Source organism: Mastomys coucha, unplaced genomic scaffold (genome assembly GCF_008632895.1).
Source record: "Mastomys coucha isolate ucsf_1 unplaced genomic scaffold, UCSF_Mcou_1 pScaffold15, whole genome shotgun sequence".
Classification (NCBI taxonomy): domain Eukaryota; kingdom Metazoa; phylum Chordata; class Mammalia; order Rodentia; family Muridae; genus Mastomys; species Mastomys coucha.
The window spans coordinates 47,263,794-47,283,749 of record NW_022196897.1 but is presented as its reverse complement, the minus strand read 5'-3'; the positions used below and the strand labels follow the sequence as shown (position 1 = coordinate 47,283,749).

The 19,956-nt window shown below is 42.4% G+C and overlaps 1 protein-coding gene across 1 annotated transcript in view; it reads left to right on the top strand.

The window, feature by feature from the left end:
• The window catches only part of Ly75 (lymphocyte antigen 75), a 93,609-nt gene that overhangs the window by 14,936 nt on the left and 58,717 nt on the right, over positions 1 to 19,956 (top strand). The window contains exons 3-11 of the mRNA XM_031370368.1: positions 299 to 469; positions 2,341 to 2,505; positions 8,195 to 8,305; positions 9,425 to 9,565; positions 11,361 to 11,552; positions 12,382 to 12,539; positions 14,283 to 14,393; positions 14,882 to 14,970; positions 15,084 to 15,253. Coding sequence (XP_031226228.1) covers positions 299 to 469; positions 2,341 to 2,505; positions 8,195 to 8,305; positions 9,425 to 9,565; positions 11,361 to 11,552; positions 12,382 to 12,539; positions 14,283 to 14,393; positions 14,882 to 14,970; positions 15,084 to 15,253 — 1,308 coding nt within the window. The remainder of the gene's footprint in view (positions 1 to 298; positions 470 to 2,340; positions 2,506 to 8,194; positions 8,306 to 9,424; positions 9,566 to 11,360; positions 11,553 to 12,381; positions 12,540 to 14,282; positions 14,394 to 14,881; positions 14,971 to 15,083; positions 15,254 to 19,956) is intronic.

The following is a 19,956-nucleotide window of genomic DNA, read 5'->3' as shown; positions in this document are numbered from 1 at the left end:
ACATCACAGAAAAGAAACCTTACATTTTTGCTAAAATACACAGGGGACAACCCTTGAGTTAAGCACTAATAGTCCCAGTTCGAAAAGCAGAAACTAAGCCTGCAGGAGACTCCAGCATTCAAAGTACAGACCAGAGCAGTCCGTCTCTGTGCTCTTTCTTTACAAAATCCGTAGCCCGCTCAGATTTTGTAGGCTCATAAGTGAAACCCACACTCTTCCTTTAAACGTTTTAGAAATTAGCTACCCTGAAATGGTTGTTAAGCTCTGAACTCTCCTGTTCTTCCTCCCCATCCCACAGAGATATACACCAGAGATGGGAATTCCTACGGGAGGCCTTGTGAATTCCCTTTCTTGATTGGTGAGACGTGGTACCATGAATGCATTCATGATAAAGATCACAGTGGGCCGTGGTGTGCCACTACCCTAAGTTATGAATATGATCAAAAGTGGGGCATCTGCCTACAGCCAGGTATGTATGGGCCGGTGAACTCTTTAATAACAAGAAGAGAGTAGCATTGATAGGAGGCAAAGGCGGAAGGGGGAATTGAAGAGGACTTGATAAGTCTGCAGCAGATATCATCCTAGATCAGGAATGTGCGCTTGCAGGAAGGGGAAGAAGCTGGGTACAGCTTTGAATTTGCCTTCAGGAGCTGGTCAAGAGGAGAAGCAGGACCGTTTGTGGGATTGCCAGAGGGCATTGGGGAAGCTCAGCTACAGCAGGGAAAAGTGGAAAGGGCACACGCAGCAGGTGGCAAGTGGCAGCTTCAGGAGGAAGTGGGGCGTGAGACACTGGAGCTTGATTAGAAGGAAATCGCCTTTGTGAGTTTCCTGAAGCAGACAAGAGCAACAGGTCCAGATGGGCTGAGGAGCCACATTTAGGATTGTGACTACATAAAGTATATCTGTGCCCTGAGGCCAAGGCTGGGAGAGAAAGAGACGCATATCTTTGGCAGGAACCTGGAGGCAGGAGCTGATACAGAAGTCGGAGAGTGGTCTACTTACTGGCTTGCTCCCTATGGCCTGCTCAGTCTGCTCTCTTATAGAACCCAAGACCACCAGCCCAGCATAGCACCACCCACATAGACTGGGCCCTCCCCCATCAGTCACTAAGTAAGACAATGCCTTACAGCTCTGTCTTATGGCAGATCTTACAGCAGCGTTTCTCAATTGAGGTCCCCCGCCCCAAAACGATGAATCTATCATGTGTCAAGTTGACATAAGACTATCAGTACCCCTCTCTCAATGTCAGGCACTGTTCTAAGCCTTCAACATCTATTGTAGCCATTCAGATCCCATAACAATTAGAGAAAAGCACAGTGGGGCCCAGGTGGACCACATAGTTGCATAAGCTCTTGAAGGTCCCAGAAACCTGGCTGTGAAACCTTTGTCTCAAATGGCTCTACATTCCTGCCCAGAGAAAAAGCAGCCTGGTGGTATTGTCTGCTGGTCCCCCCTTAGAGAACCAAGTTGAAGAAGTTAGACAGGGTCAGCAATTCCATACATCAGGGTGCATCAATACCAGTGGGAGTGTTTGTTAGCACAGAGGGACACCTCCAAAGGTTCTGATTCAGTGGATTTGAGGTGGAACCTGAGCATCTGTAGTCTCTCAAGACCCCAGGTCATTGTAACGGTGCTGGTCTGAGGACCTTCTGTCTCTGCTTGCACATACACACACCAGCACAGGCACCTGCCAGCACAAACATCAGCGTACATACCACACACACACACACACACACACACACACACACCGAGAATACACTATGGGCCTTCTGTATTGTACACTCATGTTTTTGTGCCTAGTTGTGAATATGTAATGTGAGTTCTACATCGTTAATTCTATTCATGTAGTCGGTCATCTATTCAAATATTAAGGAGAAATTTGGGCTCAGTTTCCAAAATAAAGAAGTCACTTTGCTCTGCATCTTAGCCATTTTAACAGCATCTCTAAGCATACGGCGCTTTCTCAGCAAGCTGGAGACAATCCATCTTTGCCAAGTTCAAGTGAGCTTGTTTTCCATTGATCCAGTGTTCCACGCCTGTATGTATTGAGACTACCATCTTCAGGCAAAGAGCGTGAAGGAACACTGGTACAAACATGGCGTTGTAGCTGGCAGGACATAGAGGAAAGTGGGAGAGTTAGCCCACTTGAGTCATTTGGTATGCTCTGACTTCCATTTCAGTGAATAACGAAGGGATCAAAACATGCTCCATGCAGTGACGGCCTCCGTTTTGGCGTGCCCCAAGAGAATGTAAATTGAATTGCGATCTTGTAAGCACTCCAAGTAACAGAAAACACTATGTCCTTATTTTACAATCGCTAAATTATCTCTTTATCAACAGAAAATGGCTGTGAAGGTAACTGGGAAAAGAATGAGCAGACTGGAAGTTGCTACCAATTTAATAATCAGGAAGTTGTGTCTTGGAAAGAAGCTTATGTTTCCTGTCAGAACCAAGGAGCTGACTTACTGAGTATCCACAGTGCCACGGAATTAGCCTACATTACAGGTAGGTTTAACTTGCATGTGGTACAGCAGACCAGCTGCGCTGTAAGGATGCGTTCTTCTTCTACACCGGATAGCCAGGCATGCTCTTTTGATAATGTCCTTTCTGGCCTCTTAAAATCTAAACCTTAGCATTGAGCCTATATGAAAAGAAAAGGAGGTTGGGGAGTTGAACGTAAGCATATTCCATGTGTTGAAATGCACGTCACGATAGAAACTAGAGGGGAAACTGCTGTTTAGAAAGCAAGTTGGAGTACAAGATGCAGTTAGTGCCCTAGATGGACAGAATGGAGAAGAGGAGGCGAACACTAAACCCCTGGACACCACAAAACAGAGAATTCGAGGAAGGCAGAGGTGGTAGTGAATCATGCTAGCTGACCTCAGTGAAAAGTCTTCATTTGGGAGTGGAAGGCGCAGGGGCAAGGAGAGGTTTAGGAGTTTCTTTTAATGTTTTTAAAATATCATGTGTATGCACACATGTGCGTGCCTGTGAATGTGTGCATTTTCATGTGTGTTGGTACGAAAGGAAACCGTTAAAGGGCATCAGATCCTTTGGAACTAGAGTTACAGACTGCTGTGAGTGCTGGAAACTGAATACAGGTCATCTGCAAGAGCAACGTGTACCCTTAACCACGGAGCGGAGCCTCCGCCCCTGGAAGGAGAGTTAAAGGCATGCTTAAATGGACAGGGAAAGCACACAAGGCCTCAACCCTACACAAAGAATTATAGGCAACTAAAGAATCTTGAGGGTAGGAGGAACAGTCCTCCCCAAGGAAGAACACACTAATTGGTTATCCAGGACCAAATGGCCACCCCTGAGAGCATGCATACAAGTAACATTATACAGACTGAGCAGGGTGTACTTTTGTATTTAGGTGCATATACATAGCATATACATATATGCCTATGACAACAACCAATGAAAAGAGAGGCTGTGAATTTACAAGAGAGCAGGGAAAGGTGTATGAGGCGGTGTGGAGAGAGGAAAGGGAAGGGGGAAATGATGTCAATGTACTATAATCGCAAAAAATAAAAGAAGTCATTTTAAAAAAGAAGTCCTACAGTAATTGAATAGCAAGGATATGCAGAGTGGATTTTGTTTGGTCTTGTTTTGTCTTCAGAGTAGTGGAAATTTAGTATTATATACATACATATATATATTCATATACACATACATATATACTATATATAATATAGTATGTATTTAGTTATATATAGTATATATTATGTATATAATGAAAATATCATTCCCCCAAAGCCTTTGATTTTTAACAATCAGTGATCGATTGACACTGGGAATCTATTTCCAGAAACAGATGAAGATGTGACCCCTTTTGTGAGTCCCTCGTAATCCTAAAGGGTTTTCTTATTGCTTTCTGCCTGTCTTGCATGTACATGGCTAATTCTTTTGAGTTTTATTGTTGTTGTCAATACATAGATGGGATGATAGATTTGGATTCTTTGGACTCATCATTTGTAACTGGCTTTGTCAGGGCCTACAACCAGCTGTGGTTCCCCCTAAAACTCCGAAGAAGACCCCACACGCCCTGGGGCAGGAACATTTCCTAATTTGCCTTCACCCTGAGAATTTCTCCACCTTGAGCTACTTGACCTGCACCCCGAAGCTAGGCAGTTCCAGGTGAGGGCGGTTGCAGGGTAGGGTGAATACGGCCTTTCTGGTGTGGCACAATCTAGGCATAAGTTAGCAGGTTTGTCATGGCTCACTGTGGAAGGAGGAAGAGAAGTATGCCGTTAGACCTGAACAGAGGTCTCGAGGGCAGCCAAATGTGTCTCAGGGAAATATTTGCACAGTATGTATCTGGCATGGGGTTAATATTCAGAATTTGTAAGGAACTCAAATAACTCAATAGCAAAATTTGACCAAACAAGAGCTGTAGGCCTAAATAGACAGTTGTAAAAACCCACAAAACTAGCCAACAGTTAGGATAGAGTTTTGAATGCTCAAAATAACTAACCACTAGATAAATACAAACTAATGTCACAGTAAGATATTGCTTCTTTACTATTAAAGTGGCTATTAAAAATAATAATTATAAATGCAAATGAGGACAAGAAGAAAGGAGAATGCTTACATTCAGTCAGGAAAACTTAAAGTGGTCCAATCATTGTGGAAGTCAGTATAAGGCTCCTCAGAATATTAAAGGAGTACCGGGCAGCTCCTGTGCTAGGTACACAGCCTAGGAAGGAAAAGAGCATGCCAAGGAGATTCCCCATCTTCCACACTGACAGCAGCTCTACTCACAGTGACCAATGTAAACAACCAACAGCAGTCCACAAGGATTTTTACTACCCAATGAGATAAAGAAAAACTGGCATATACATGATGAAAGAAATCCTAGCATTTGTGACAGTTCAGACTTTATGTTAGTTAAAATAAGGAGAGGCACCGAAAGAACACCACAAGCTGTCAGTCATACATGGGATCTAAACTCCTCCTGATCTCCTAATTGCTGAGAGGAGTGGGAAGGGAAGAGAGGGGCACGGAGAGGTTGGTCAGTGGGTACAAAGTAACATCTACACCCTTGCACATTGTGGTGACTGTAGTTGACGATCATTCACTGAATATTTCAAAATAACGAGAGGATTTGGACGGCTCTTATCACAAAGAAAAGATAAGTGTTTAAAGTGCCAAGTGTGACCATTTCCCTGACCAGGTCATTATACAATCAAAGTTTCACACTGAGACCCACAGATACACACGGTTACTACATGCCAGTTAAAAACAGATAAAAGAAGGAAACAGAAAGAAGGACTTGCCTGCTCCTTTAGTCCGAGGCTCTCTGCTGTGATCATCTATAAGACAGTTTTGACGGGTGGCCCACATAAACTGTTTCTGCCCTTCGCGTCTACCTGACAAGTACACTTAGAACGTACCCATTTCTCATTTATATCCATTGGGTTGCCAGCATGGTAGAAAACGTAAATTTTATAATTCCAGTGACATCAGTACAAACTCAAAAGACAGTAAGGAGACGAATCAGGGACTTTAGTTCAAAAGATCACATTATGTAAGTCTGTCCTTGCCACCTGCAGGTAAGCACCAGGGTTATACAGCAGTCATTACATCTTGGGGGCGGGGGACGGGGGCTATCTGAAAAACCTTCGTAGGAGGGATGTGGTTGAATCTGGAGTGGATAGGAAGACACTCTTAGTATCCTGCTTGAACCACGGCAGGAAGGTGAATGAAAACAAACAGCATTTGAAATACCAGGCGGCATGGTTAAGTCTGGAGCACCAGAAACACTTCTTAGTTGCCAGGACTTCTTTTGGAATACTGGAAAACCAACTGCTTTTACTAACAAGGGGAACCATGCCTTAGATTTCATCTTCAAGTATGCTCTGTAAGGATGCTGGCAGCTGTTGCAGGAGCTTGTGGGGTAAAGGAGAAGGAAGAATCCATAGGTTCTTGCCCAACCTCCTCAAGGCTTCCACACAAGCACCTGCCCTCTCTTTACTTAATAAAGCATCTTTGTCATCTGCTTCCTTAAGAAAGGTGAGAATCCTTTCTCACCCCCATACTTCTGTCTGTACCTAGACTGTGGTCCCTCCAGCTCCACCAAAAGTTCCTCCTTTCCCCCAAGACCTTTGTGTCTTACCAGCCATCCTCCCATGCTTCCATCCCGATCACTACACTGACTCTTTTCATTTGCTGAGACCCTGTGTAAACATCCACCATTGAAGATATGTTTATTTCTGGGCCCTGGGAGCCTGCCTCCTTCTTTCTTAACAAAGCTCCTTTGCAAGTCCCCAAAAGGCCTGCTCTACACGCTTGGCTTCTAGAGTCATCAGGGCGGCAAAGATTCTGTATAGTCAGAGTTGCTCTTGAAAAGTCCCCATAGTCTGAATATGGTTTTTCTCTGTGTAATCTTTATAGTCTGTAACACATACACACTTTAGAGGGAGATAGATAGGGATATGCTGTAATAATATTTACATATTCCCCAGGGAGTAATTAGGAAACTGTTAAGTCATTTTCAGCTGAAAATACCCAACAAATTTATAAAGATCTCCGTCTTAATGTTTACCAGCATCCCTTTGTTATTCATAGCCCACTTCATCAATTGCTCTTGTCTCTTCTACCTGGCCTTCAATTAATTTTTCAAATTCTTCCTTCATGGTCTTGATAAAGTCTTTCTTTCCAGTCTTGACCTCCTAGATGATGGTAAATGTCTTAGTTAGGGTTTTACTGCTGTGAAGAGACATCATGACCAAGGCAACTCATTAAAAAAAAAAGAATTTTCATTGGGGCTGGCTTACAGCTTAACAGGTTCAGTCCATTATCATCATGGTGGGAAGCATGGCAGCATCCAGGCAGACATGGTGCCAGAGAGGAGCCAAGAGTTCTACATCTTGATCTGGAGGCAGCCAAGAAGAGGCTCTCTTCCACACTGGGTAGAGCTTAAGCACAGGAAACCCCGAAGCCCACCCCCACAGTCACACAGTACTCCAACAAGGCCACACCTACTCCAACAAGGCCATGCCTCCTAATAGTGCCACTCCCTGTGGGCCAAGCATTCAAACACATGAGTCTATGGGGGTCAAACATATTCAAATCCCCACAGTAGAAATCTTTACAATCATTTTTATATTCTTTATGTTCTTTCTCCAGTATGTTCAGACCCATACAAGCATGGGCACATCCATATTGTATATCCACATCAGGTGGCATATGGGCAGCTAGTCTCACTATTGAAATTATTCACACTTTCCTCTCCCCTTCCCTTCTTCTCCTGATAGTTTTGGTTATGAAATAATAAGATTGTATGATGTGTCTTCCTGACAACTGGTGTGTGTGTGTGTGTGTGTGTGTGTGGGTGTGGGTGTGGGTGTGTGTGTAAAACTCTCATATCTAGTCTAAACACACAACATAATAGAGTCATGAAACAGTTCCCATACACATTTCTAAGCCAGAAATGCTTTTCTGTTTGGGGAGTCCCCAGCTGTTGCCCTCTACTAAAGTGAACTTTCTATGAGGTAAATACTTTATGGTTTTGCTTTTTATATTCATAGGCCTGGCAGATAATATAGGCTTTATGGCTTTGACCTGTCAGTTTGGGATACAATCAGATCTCAAAATCTAGGCACAGGATGGAAACTGCGTTTCAGTAAGCCTTCTAAGTAAGGATTGAAAATACATAGTGAAACCACCACTCACAAAATTCTTTTACCCAAGAGGAAGGATAACTGGACATTTGGAAAGTGGAATTGAACAAATTTATCAGACTGTGGCCTTCTCAAAAAAATTTTGTTGTTTCTTAACATAACCTGCCTCTGTTGTCCAGACAGTCCCCATAGTGAGATTCCTGGTTCAGTTGAGACCTTCTATTTTTTGACTATCAACAAAAACCTAGATTGATTTACATAATTTTGCCATTGTTAAGAATTATGTAATTCCATGTGTCTCCACATATATGTATGTATATGCATGTGTGTGTGTACATGAGTACTCGCATGTTTCTTGTGCTCTTTATCTTCTGTTTCTTGTTTTGTCTTATTCTGGTTTCTTCATCTTGATTTTTTTCATCATTATTATTTTAGATGCTTGTTTTTGTGAACTTGGGTGGGTGGGGATGTGGGGAGGATCTGGGAGGAGTTAGGGGAGGAAAAACCATAACCAGAATATATTGTATAAAAGATATACTTTCAATTAACAAATTATATAATTCCTACAGGGAAAGAGGACATTGCTAGAATTGTTTGGCTTGGACTGAATCAGCTCTATTCTGCTAGAGGTTGGGAATGGTCAGACTTCAAGCCACTCAAATTTCTCAACTGGGATCCAGGTAAATACTCTTCCTCAACAATGTATACAGAGTAAAAGCTTCAAACGCTAGGAGCTTTTTACTCATGCAGAGCTTATAAGTTTCACGTATAGTCAGATCTCATGCTTGCATCCTCAGAATTTTTTTCAGACATTCTTAACTGTGGTGTTATTTTAGCCAAGTTAGCCATGCCTTGGGACAATGGAGCATTTGCTCCTGGGCTTTAGTGCATCCCTGCATTTTAAAAGTAAAAACAGAATGAACCCTACAGCATGGCCAGGAATCATTCTACATCCCATTGGATCTTGACTCCCAATATTGTCCTTAGTCTTCAGCTTGCCCTTAATGAAGAAAAATCCCTTTCTTCCACATGATAGCACCTAAACACTAGGAACACAACAGATGTAGTTTATTACACAAATAAATACATCAACAAAAATAACATCCTGTTTAGCCAGAAGCTTTCTACAAAGAAAAGATAAGGAACCTTCAGAACCTAAAATCTGATAAAGGCAAAACCTGAATGGAAACATAAATAACAGTGTTATACCTACATAGAAGAGAAGTGAATTGAATATTATAAAACAGCCATGATGTTGTCGTTAACTAGGCATTTTTATTTGTAAACAAAGTGATACTGTATTGAGTCAAAAACAGACAATGCTAGGCAAGCGCTCTACAGTCCCAGTCCTTAAATTGATATTTAAGGTCTTCAAGGCAGAACCACACATTAATATCTCTGTCTGGTTGTAAATATTTGCCTTAGAGTAAATTTAATATACACTAAGGGGCTCTGGCCACAAGTGTGTGTGTGTGTGTGTGTGTGTGTGTGTGTGTGTGTGTGTGTGGTGGTGGTGGTGGTGGTGGTGGTGGTGGAAGTAGCTGTAAAGCAGAGACAGTTTTGTTTTCCAGCTGTGAGTTAGTTCTCGTGGATCAGAATGTTCCCCCTCCATCTTGGATTTCAGAAGACAACAAATGAGCATGTTGTTGCTCACTGCGGCCTATAACTTTTCAGCTTAGTTGAAAGTTTTAACCATACCGTGAGCCTCCATAGAGACAGAAAATTATGAACTTGAGTAATTTTAAGTCCACTCTATTCTCCTAACCTCCTTCTACCTCCTTGGAAATCTGTCTTTTAAGACACGCCTGTTGCATCTGTGATCGGTGGGTCAAGCTGTGCAAGAATGGACACAGAGTCCGGGCTGTGGCAAAGTGTTTCCTGTGAATTTCAGCAGCCTTACATCTGCAAGAAGCCACTGAACAACACGGTAGAACTCCCAGGTGTGACCCTCACTTTCTCATGTGTACAAATAAGGCCAGAGTTTTGTGAACTCAAGTAAATGCATGCTAGATACCTGCTTTCCTTTCCTTCACTGAATACTGCCAATGGTTGCTTGTTTGGTTGTTTGGTTGTTTTTTATCCCCAGAACCCATGCTAAAATGCCATGGTTGTGTATGTTTGTAATTCCAGTGCTAGAGGTGGGAGATGGGCAGAGCAGGAGAATCTTTAGGGTTGACTATCCAGATAGTCTACCTTAATTGATAAGCTTTGGGTTAATGACTCTAGCTCACTTCCTCAAAGGAGACTGATAACATTCCTGAGGATGAAACCTTAGATTGTCCTTTGGACACGGACACACACACATGATCCTACTTTCTCGTTCTCAAATGTTAGGATACATATATGTCTACATATCCATGCCCAGATTTTATAAAGGTGTTGGGGATTAGAACTCAGATTCTTAGGTCCCTATACTTACAGAGCATGAGCTCTTATCCATTGGACCATCTCCCTAGCACTGAATTCTTATCCAAAAAGGAATATAGAGCAATTTAAAAACTAGTTGCCTTGAAAAACCAAACAAAACAAAAACAACAACAAAAAAGCTAGTTGCATAGAATAATGTAGGGAAATGTCTTATGATAATAAGAAATGAACATTTGTCTTCCAAGCTACCAAATATAGCCCATACATAAGAAAGCATAATAGAGATGCTGCACAAGGGAGAATGTACGAGAACTGATGATAGAATAAATAAATATCTTGAAGTTGCCATGATTAAATAAATCATGGCGTTTCCATAATATGTGCCTATTACAACTGTGCTGGCAAGAAAATTCAAAGAGCAGAACAAAATGATATGCCAACCTATCATTGCAACTTTGTGAAGATACGTTTTTGTGGAGATAAAGGCTAGAATGTGTGGATGATTGCTTGAGTTCATTTACATATGGGTTTTCTCTCTGTTCCTTCCAATAATTGAAATATCCCATAGTAATAATGAATGTCATTTAGAGCCTAAGTTAATTGAGTTATTATCTTGAAAAAAAAACTCTACATTTTTTAAGATGACTGTGTTTGCTTGTAAAAAATAAATGTTCCAAGAAGAACTGGATAAGTAGAATAACAAAACTGCTTTCTGGTTTTGCTAACAAGAGTAATAGCCCTTTGTCTCTGAAGGGTTAGACTTCCCTTATGTACTTCATCATGGTCTGAGACTCCCTGATCTTTCAGAACAGATGAAGGTGTCTAAAGAAGCCATTCTGTCCTTCCCCTCCCCCAAAAAAGGCCAGGTCCCGCTCCTTAAATCTCTACCTGTCCTTTATTTAACAGTAAGTATTAATATGCATCTACTTACTAAGCCAGTTACTCGAGAAAAGAAGGCTTGCATTTTCCTAATCTCAGAGATGTGAGTAGGGGTGACCTTCTACATCTCAGACCTGGAAAAGGTTGTCAGCATCTGGCCCACTCCACACCTGTCTTCTAGTTACTACGACTAAAGTCATTCCCTTCCCCAACCGTGTCTATGCCCCTTAAGTAGTCTTGTCCAGCCACATACCATTTGTGTCTCAGAATAGGGACATTTCTTACCTGAATCTCCTCAGAAGTTCTTATAATGCCAGATACATAGTAAGCACAACATAAAATTCACGTCACTCTGATAGCCGACATCACATCTCCCAGTTTTCCAGAAGCTTGTGACTCAAGGAAGAGACATTTGCAGGGCTGTTGATTCAAAATGGATCTGTCTTTACTGAAATATAAATCGCTGATTTCCCTCCCTCTCCACCCCAGATGTTTGGACATACTCAGATACCCACTGTGATGTGGGCTGGCTGCCAAATAATGGGTTTTGCTATCTTCTGTCAAATGAAAGTGGTTCCTGGGATGCAGCACGTTTGAAATGCAAAGCCTTTGGCGGAGACCTCATCAGCATTCACTCCTTGGCAGATGTGGAAGTGGTTGTCACAAAACTCCATAGTGGGGGTGAGTTTTTGTTCTGTTTTTAACTCCTTGTTTTAGGGTTTAAAACATCTCAAGTCTCCCTATTTTCAGTGAAAGTGAGAGGCTTTCAGCCTGCCCAGTGGAAATGGGTGTGTCCCAGGCCCCACCTTGTCCAGTGCTGTAGTTACCATGTGGCTTTTGAGCTCCTGAAGGGTAGTTAAGGAAAAGTGAGGAACTGAAGTACCACTTTTGTTTCATCTTCATTTCTCTGCATTACAGTTTAAATAGCTGCCTCTGTCCGGTGGCCACTAGTTAATCAAACACTCACCTTCTGCCTAAAATTATACCAAATCTTCTTTAAGTTCTTTTAAAAACCTACTGGATGATCCTTTCACCTTTGTGATTATCTGGAACTGGACTGAGAAACAAAGACATCCTAGACTCCGCCCTCTTCCTAAAGGCAGGCAGTAGAGGCACCTGTTCTGTGCCAGCATGGCACTCATTGCTGTCCCTGTGAAGACAGTAGTCATTTCAGCACAACAGTGGACAAGGACCATTTCTGATTAGAGTATCTATGGTTGTGTTTATAGAGTGTCACTAATACCCATAAAGCAGAGTTTACGTGCAGCAGATTCGAGGGACACTGAGCTGGCAGATTCTAGAGCAGCTCTTCTCCTTGTGTGTTCTGTGTGCAGTATGAGGGACAATTCAAGCCTGGAGACCCACCCTGCCTGTTCATCAACATCCTTAGAAAGTGACTAAAGAATGCCGCAAAGCCCCCAAAACTACCTATCAGCATGTAAAAGTCAATAACATACACATTATAACATACAACAGAGGACACCAAACAAAGAAAACACTTTTCTTTTAGATGTCAAAGAAGAAATATGGACAGGCCTTAAGAACACAAACAGCCCTGCTTTGTTCCAGTGGTCGGACGGAACGGAAGTTACTCTAACGTATTGGAATGAGAATGAGCCAAGTGTTCCCTACAATAAGACTCCCAACTGTGTTTCCTATTTAGGAAAGGTAGGACACCTCCTATAGTTTATTTATAGTCTTTTTTGTTAGCGCTAGTAATAATATTAATACTGTGCTAGGAATGGGATTTGTGTGTAAGCTGAGAAGGAAAAGGTAAAATCCTGTAGATTGTCATCCTGATAGTTGACCACTGAGTAAGCAGTCTGCTTGATGTCTAAGCACCCATTGCAGTCTAGAAAAGACACACAGGCTCTTTAGAACTCTTGTGTCAAATGAACTGCTTTCTTCAAGGGTCCAAGTCTCCATCAGCCTTTATGGTTGATGGTTGGTGGGTAGCCATGGCCCAGCCTGAAAGAGTCCATTTTTTTATGCTCTGATTAAGTTTTGAATTAGTCATGATTGAGGCTAACTGGAAAATGATTTTTAATAGTTCAGTTTGGGGGTGGTGGCTGGCAAGATGGCTCAGCGATTAAGAACACTGACTGCTCTTCCAAAGGTTCTGAGTTCAAATCCCAGCAGCCACATGGTGGCTCACAACCACCCATAATGAGATCTGACACCCTCTTCTGGTGTGTCTGAAGACAGCTACAGTGTACTTACAGTGTACTTATGTATAATAATAAATAAAACTCTGGGCCACAGAAAGCAGAGACTGAGCCAGAGGAGTTGACTGGAGTGAGCAGGGCCAACCGGAGCAAGCAGAGGTTCTAAAAGATTCAATTCCCAACAACCACATGAAGGCTCACAACCATCTTTACAGCTGCAGTGTAGTCACATACATAAAATAAATAAATCTTTTTAAAAAATAGTTTAATTTTAAAAAAAATTTTAAGTGGTTTTTAATATATATATTATATATATTTATAATATATATTATATATATATATATTGGGTTAGATGTGTTCAGAAAGTTATCTTTTCTTGAGATGTCGCTTGCTAAACACTCATTGAGATGCTCTGGCTAGGAGCCTAAAATAGGCTCTATCGTGCACAGAAGGACTTAAACACTTCTTCTAGTGTTGTTTGCATCTCTTTCCTATAGGCAGCTGTCTTTCCTTGTAATCAGGGTGACTGTCACCCAGACATCTAGAGAGACTTTAAATGGAAGTGTCAAACTGTGTGCGTATTTAGAAGTGTCCGATTGCAAAGATGTGTTTTAGAAGTGTCACACTTGGTGCCCTACTTTAAAAGCCAAGATGGCTCGGCACATCATCCAAAATGAAAGTGAAGAGTGAAGGGAAGGCCTAGCTACACAGCCTGCCTGAATTCAAGAGTGACCCCGGGTGCAGTCAAGCCACCAACATTTAGTTTCGAGAAGCAAAGCAACTTAGCCAATTAAGCAAAATCAAGTTTGTGTGGCATATTTGAAAGAGAGAGTTTCGATGGCTAACCTGGAGTAGAGTTAAAGGAAACCTTTGACCCTACACTTCTTGAGCAGTAACTCTCGTCACCCCCATCATCCTTCTGCAGAGGAGGAAATGTGACCAGACTTGAGTTGATGTGTCCCAAAGATTTTAAGCTCTGAAGGAACTTCAGACAGGTCACAGGGAAGCAACTAGAATCCTGGCAGCTTCAGGAGGGGCACTTCTCTCTTCAGTTCCTTGTCTACATGTCCTGTGGCTGTTTTCTTGCTAAGCTTATAAGAATAGGAACTTTGTGCCCAGTGTGTTGTGGAGATAGCAGGCTCAGACGCCACCTTTCCCTGCTCCCCATAGTTACCATGACTTCATTCTAAATGTTTGGTAAATTATTTGTTTGGTAAGAATTTATTTTTTTTCTCCTCTTTAAAAGTTAGGTCAGTGGAAAGTTCAGTCCTGTGAAAAGAAACTCAGATACGTATGCAAGAAAAGGGGAGAGATAGCCAAGGACACACAGTCTGACAGGCTGTGTCCGCCAGATGAGGTACGTAGACCGCCTCGGTGAGTTCCCGAAGCAGAATTATCCCTCTGTGGTTAGAGATGATATCTGAAGCTTAAACAGTTCCACCTTGGAAAGTGAAAGTACTGGTTTCGGGTCATACATTTAAGAAAAATTGAGAAGGATGATAGTCATAACATGCTGGTGTTCTTATGGAAAGAAAAAGCTTACCTATAAATACGTAAATATGACTACTGTCTTCAATGTCTATAGTTAGATTTCTTCCAAGACAGTCCTCTTCCTGAAAACAAATCCAACCAACAGCTGCAATAGTGTGAGTCAGGGAGAAAGGGCAAAGAACGCGATGCCACATCTCAGTCATGTAGAGGTGACCTGTGAAACCGAGCTCTATCCTTGCCAGGTAAGGACAGTTGTATCCTCTGCTTCCTCAGGTTAGACGATTTTGTCAGAGTCTAGGGCCAGGGGCTATCATTAAGTCTCCAACTGTGTGATGGGTTCCTCTTCTGATTTAGGGCTGGAAGAGACATGGAGAAACCTGCTACAAGATTTATGAGAAGGAGGTTCCTTTCGGCACGAACTGCAACCTGACCATCACTAGCAGGTGTGACATCAGAAAACTTTTAACTGACTTTGCTTAAACAGTCTCCTAAGGAAAAAAGGCAGGGGTGAGGAGCTTTTTATTTCAAAAACTGTGAGCCAGTTCGTCCTTTGTAGGTTTGAGCAGGAATTCTTGAATGATATGATGAAGAACTACGATAAGTCCCTTCGGAAGTACTTCTGGACCGGCCTGAGAGATACCAACTCCAGAGGAGAGTACAGTTGGGCCGTTGCTGGGGGAGTAAAGCAGGCTGTGACCTTTTCCAACTGGAATTTTCTTGAGCCAGGTGAGCGTTTGATGAAGGGCTGGCAATGCTTTAGGACAGAGTTGACAGGAGGGCGCTGGAGTAGCGCTGAGCCCCACACTTTCACGTAGCACCAGATTTACAGCTGCTTTTACCAAGTCTGCAAAGTTTGCTTGTGTCCGCCTATTCAGGTTTCCCCAGCAGACATAAGCAGCTCAAAGGCCCTGTGGCACTAGAGACAGAGACAAGCAGCTGCAGAAAGTGATTCACTGGGGGCCATAACTTAGCATCGTGCCAAGTCTACCTATGGTTCTGATTGTATGATTTCTCCAAAAGCTTGTTCATGCTAAGGCAAAAGATGGAGTGGGAAGCTTGGGGAAGCAGAAGCTATTCTCTTGCTTCGGATTGAATAACTATTCTAAATGCTAAATTCATTGAAGATTAATTGTGCTCATGGTTGCAGTGGTGAAGTGGGGGTGGAACATGTCTAGAGAAGGATAAAATAGAAAAATAAGAAGGCACAGGCTCAGCTGGGCATGGCGGCATATACCTTTAATCCCAGTACTCAGAATGAAGAGACAGGTAGATCTCTATGAGTTCGAGGCCAACCTGGTCTACATAGTGAGTTCCAGATAGCCAGAGCTGCATAGCCTATAGAGAAAAACAAAAGGGCACTGGTTCAATAAAGCGCAGAAGCCCTTGCTAAACAGATGCCTCACACCAAAAAAAAAAAAACAAAAACAAAACAAAACAAAACAAAAAACAAAAACAAAAACCACATGTAAAATCCATGGTTAAAACAAGAGTGACATTAGTGAGTTCTGCATGAAGCCCTCTCGACACCCACTTCCTGACAAGGTCTGAGGGAAGAAGGGGTACCATCCCTTCTAGTTTAGCTTTGAGAGACTTAAAGGAGGTGGCATGGAAGAATGCCACCAAATTGGTACCAATTGTACTACAAGAATGCTCTCATTTGTATTATAAAGATACTTTTTAAGAAGCAAAGGGTAGACCATGAAGTGAAGAAACACCACATCCCACCCAAGCATGCCCTTCACCTGTGCTTGGGTGTAAGGGTGTCGGTGATGCTCAGAACTGGAGTCTGTGAAACCACACAAAAGTAATGCTTTCGTTGTCTCCATTAATTCCATGTGATCTCCATTTCCAAAGCCAGTGTCTGACTACCCAGAGCCAACAGCAGCACCATGAGTGTGAGGGTTGGGTTTGTTTTGTTGGATTGGTTTTTTTAGGATGGGTATTCCCCCCATTTAATATAAGTCTCAAATAAAATTTAAACATCTCCTATGAAGTATTTTTCATGTTTATCTCTCTGTCTCCTGACTTCCTCCTGAAGAGTTAAACATGTATTTGTATTAGTCTCTGTGAGAATAAATTAGGAAAGCAGTGTAAGTTAGCATTTATTTCTAAAGTTAGTTCATCTTTCTTCCAACGGCCCCAAGCATTGATCATAATTTACCATGGAAACCAGAAGAACTAAGGTAGAAGTTCTACCTGACTATAGAGCTAGAAAAATATAGGCTTCGATGACAAACAATATCTACCTGATTATTGATCAGTAAAATCCTTATCTCCTGACTTTAAAGCCAGTGCTGTGTAGATTGGCTTATTCAAATAAGATAGGACTCGAAAGTCATTCTACTTTCCTCTTTTCAGATGTCTGATATTGTCTTGTGTTGATATAATGTGATCATTAAGATATTTCACTATAGCATGGAAACCGGACTGTGTGATCTTAACAATAGAACACAATTTTTGAAATAGTTTTCACAGACTTTGTGTCTCATGATCATGATTATCAGTGTGAGTAGCATTAATAGTAACAAAATTATCTTTTTACATAGAGAAGGTAGAATATAGCTGCTAATCATGGTTAAATATCACTTAAATTAGAAATATTATAATAGGTAAGACATAGAGTTCTTAAAATATAATCCCGGCACTCAGGAAGCAGAGGCAGGAGGATCTCTCTGAGTAAGGCCGGCCTACAGAACCAGGGCTACACAAATACACTTGTCTCAAAACAAAACAAAACAACAGCAACAACAACAAAATCCTAGCAACAATATTAAAGCTGGCCAGTCACAGCCAGTCATCTTTAGTTCCCAGCACTTGGGAAGCAAAAGTAGGTGGATCTCTGAATTCTAGGGCAAACTAGTCTTCATAGAAAGTTTTAGGCTAGCCAGGGCTACACAGTGAGACCCTGTCTCGGGGGTGGGGGAATGTAGAATTGTAGATTTAGTGAAGTGACAGAGAACTTATCTAGTATTTATGAGGCTATGGGTTTAGTCCCCTACACGCCTCCCAAATTTAATGCACATGTGCATTAAACATCTCATTCTTTGTGGGAAGTTGGAGAGGTTATGAAACATTGCCCAGAGCTGCCCCCAGTTTTGTAGTCAGAATACATGCTGTTGAAGTCTTTTTGCTCCTAGCTTCAGCCAGCCAGGTCAATCGTGAGCAAGCTGTGTAAAGCAGAACAACGAATAAACAGCAGCACACACATGCAGGGGCCATGGCATGTGTTCTCTATCCCTTGTGCCTCTTGCTGCTGTATATGCATGCAAGCCATGGCACGAAGCTTCTTCATTTGGTGGGATAGGAGTTGTACTCATTACTTTGCGATGTATGTTACTCTTTCCCCTTTGTCCACATCAGCCCATGTGATAATAATGGAAAAGGGCTCTTCCCATGGCTTTCTGCCAGGTAAATCCCTAGGCTCAGGCTCAGCTGCACCTCTCATCAAGTGATCATGGAGCATTATTCAGTCTGTGTTTGAAAAGATCTGATCATACAAACTACCTTTGAGTGTTACAAGCAAATAAAATTTAGATGGCCGGAAGCCGAGTTGTGCATAAGTGTGTATTTCCACAAGCTCTTTTCAGTGCCTCAGCTCTTCCTGTAGATCTGACTCTGGGAAGGTTTAGTTTTGTAGTTTACTAAATAGCTTTAAAATTCTCAAAGCTGTAAAGCTACAATAAGCCACTATACTGAGCCGCTATCCTCAAGCATGGGGATTTCCCACACTGCCCTGGAAACAGACTGCTTGAGTTCAAATCTAGGGTCCACTCTTGTTAACCTTGTAACCTTAAAGAAGTCACTTGGTCTGCCAGTCTGCATACTGGGTGCTATACGTGGGGATCGGAGGGGCTCTGGCCAGGCCAGAGTGGCCAAAGAGTTGCAGCTCTCCGAGGGGAAGCTGGAGCAAGGTGGGCTGCCAGGGGCAGGCAGCGGGATGTAACGGGCAGCTAGGAGCCAAGGTCGGGCCACCAAGCAGGAAGTGGCTGAGGTAGGCTCAAACACATTTGTACAATGACCTTCGGGAGAGAATCCTCTTCCCTGGAGCGTTACAGCTCAGTAAGACAGGTGCCCCAGACAATCTTTGGTGAAATAACTCATGCACTTTATTCCTTGTGGATAGGACCTTATAAACATCTGGGGTGAGTTGGAATCTAGAGGCAGATGCTTTCTATTGGCTTGGTCTGAGGTGTTAGGGATGCTCTAAGATGTGGAAAGACTTCAGGTGCTACCCCACAGTCCTCTCAATGGGGTGTCGTGGTCACATCTCCTAGGACAGGAACCTGGTCAGGAGTAGATTTAAATGTTTACCATCCTCCATTATGAGAATAGGTGGGCTTCCTGAATCTGTTTGACCTTACCAGTATTTCTGTCTGGTGGCATGGTCCTCTGCCCTACATTCATCCTTGCTGTACTTCAGTTCTGACAACAGAGTCCATCTGGTAGGAGTTACTTAACAGGTCCCTGTAGAATGATGCTCCATGGCAAACACTTGGGTATGACGCTCACCGTCTTCATTGCTATTCTAAGTATGCCATTTCTTCCTCTCTCTCCTCCACTGTCTCTCCCTACTCTCTCTCTCTCCCCTGTCATGGCTCAAACAAAGTAGATGTTTAAACTTTGAAAGTTTTCATTTTTGTCTACGGTCTTGTACCACCCTGGTCGCACCTGATCTCCTCTTAAAGTTTTTTTTCTTTTTATTGATTTAAGTTTTATTGCATTATGATGAGAAAAGATACATAATTTCAATGTATCTGAATTTCTTTTTTTCTTTACAAAGAGCTTCAAAATGCATTTCTCATTTTTCCCAAAGTTTTTTTTTTCTTTTCTTTTTTTTAATTAGATATTTTCTTTATTTACATGCCATATGATTTCCCAGTTTTAACTCCAAAACAAAACATAAACAAAAACAAAAACAAACAAAAAACAAGAACAAACCCCTGTTGCCTCTCCCATTCCCCTGCTTGCCCGTCTACCCTCTCTCACTTATTAGCCCTAGCATTCCCCTACACTGAGGCACAGAACCTTTACAGGGCCAAAGTCCTCTCCTCCCATTGATGACCGACTTTGCAATCCTCTACTATACACATGCTGCCAGGGCAATCTGTCCCAGTATAGTCCATGGTTGGTGGCTGAGTCCCTGAGAGCTCTGAGGGTACTAGTTAGTTCATATTGTTGTTCATCCTAAGGGGCTGCAAACCCTTCAGCTCCTTTGGTCCTTTCTCTAACTCCTTCATTGGGGACCCTGTACTTAGTTCAATGGATGGCTGTGAGCCTCTACATCTGTGTTAGTCAGGTACTGTCAGAGCCTCTCAGGAGACAGCTATACCAGGCTGGATTGTCCCTCCTTCAGTCTCTGCTCCATAGTTAGTCTCTGCAACTCTTTCCGTGGGTAATTTGTTTCCCTTTTAAGAATGAATGAAATGTCC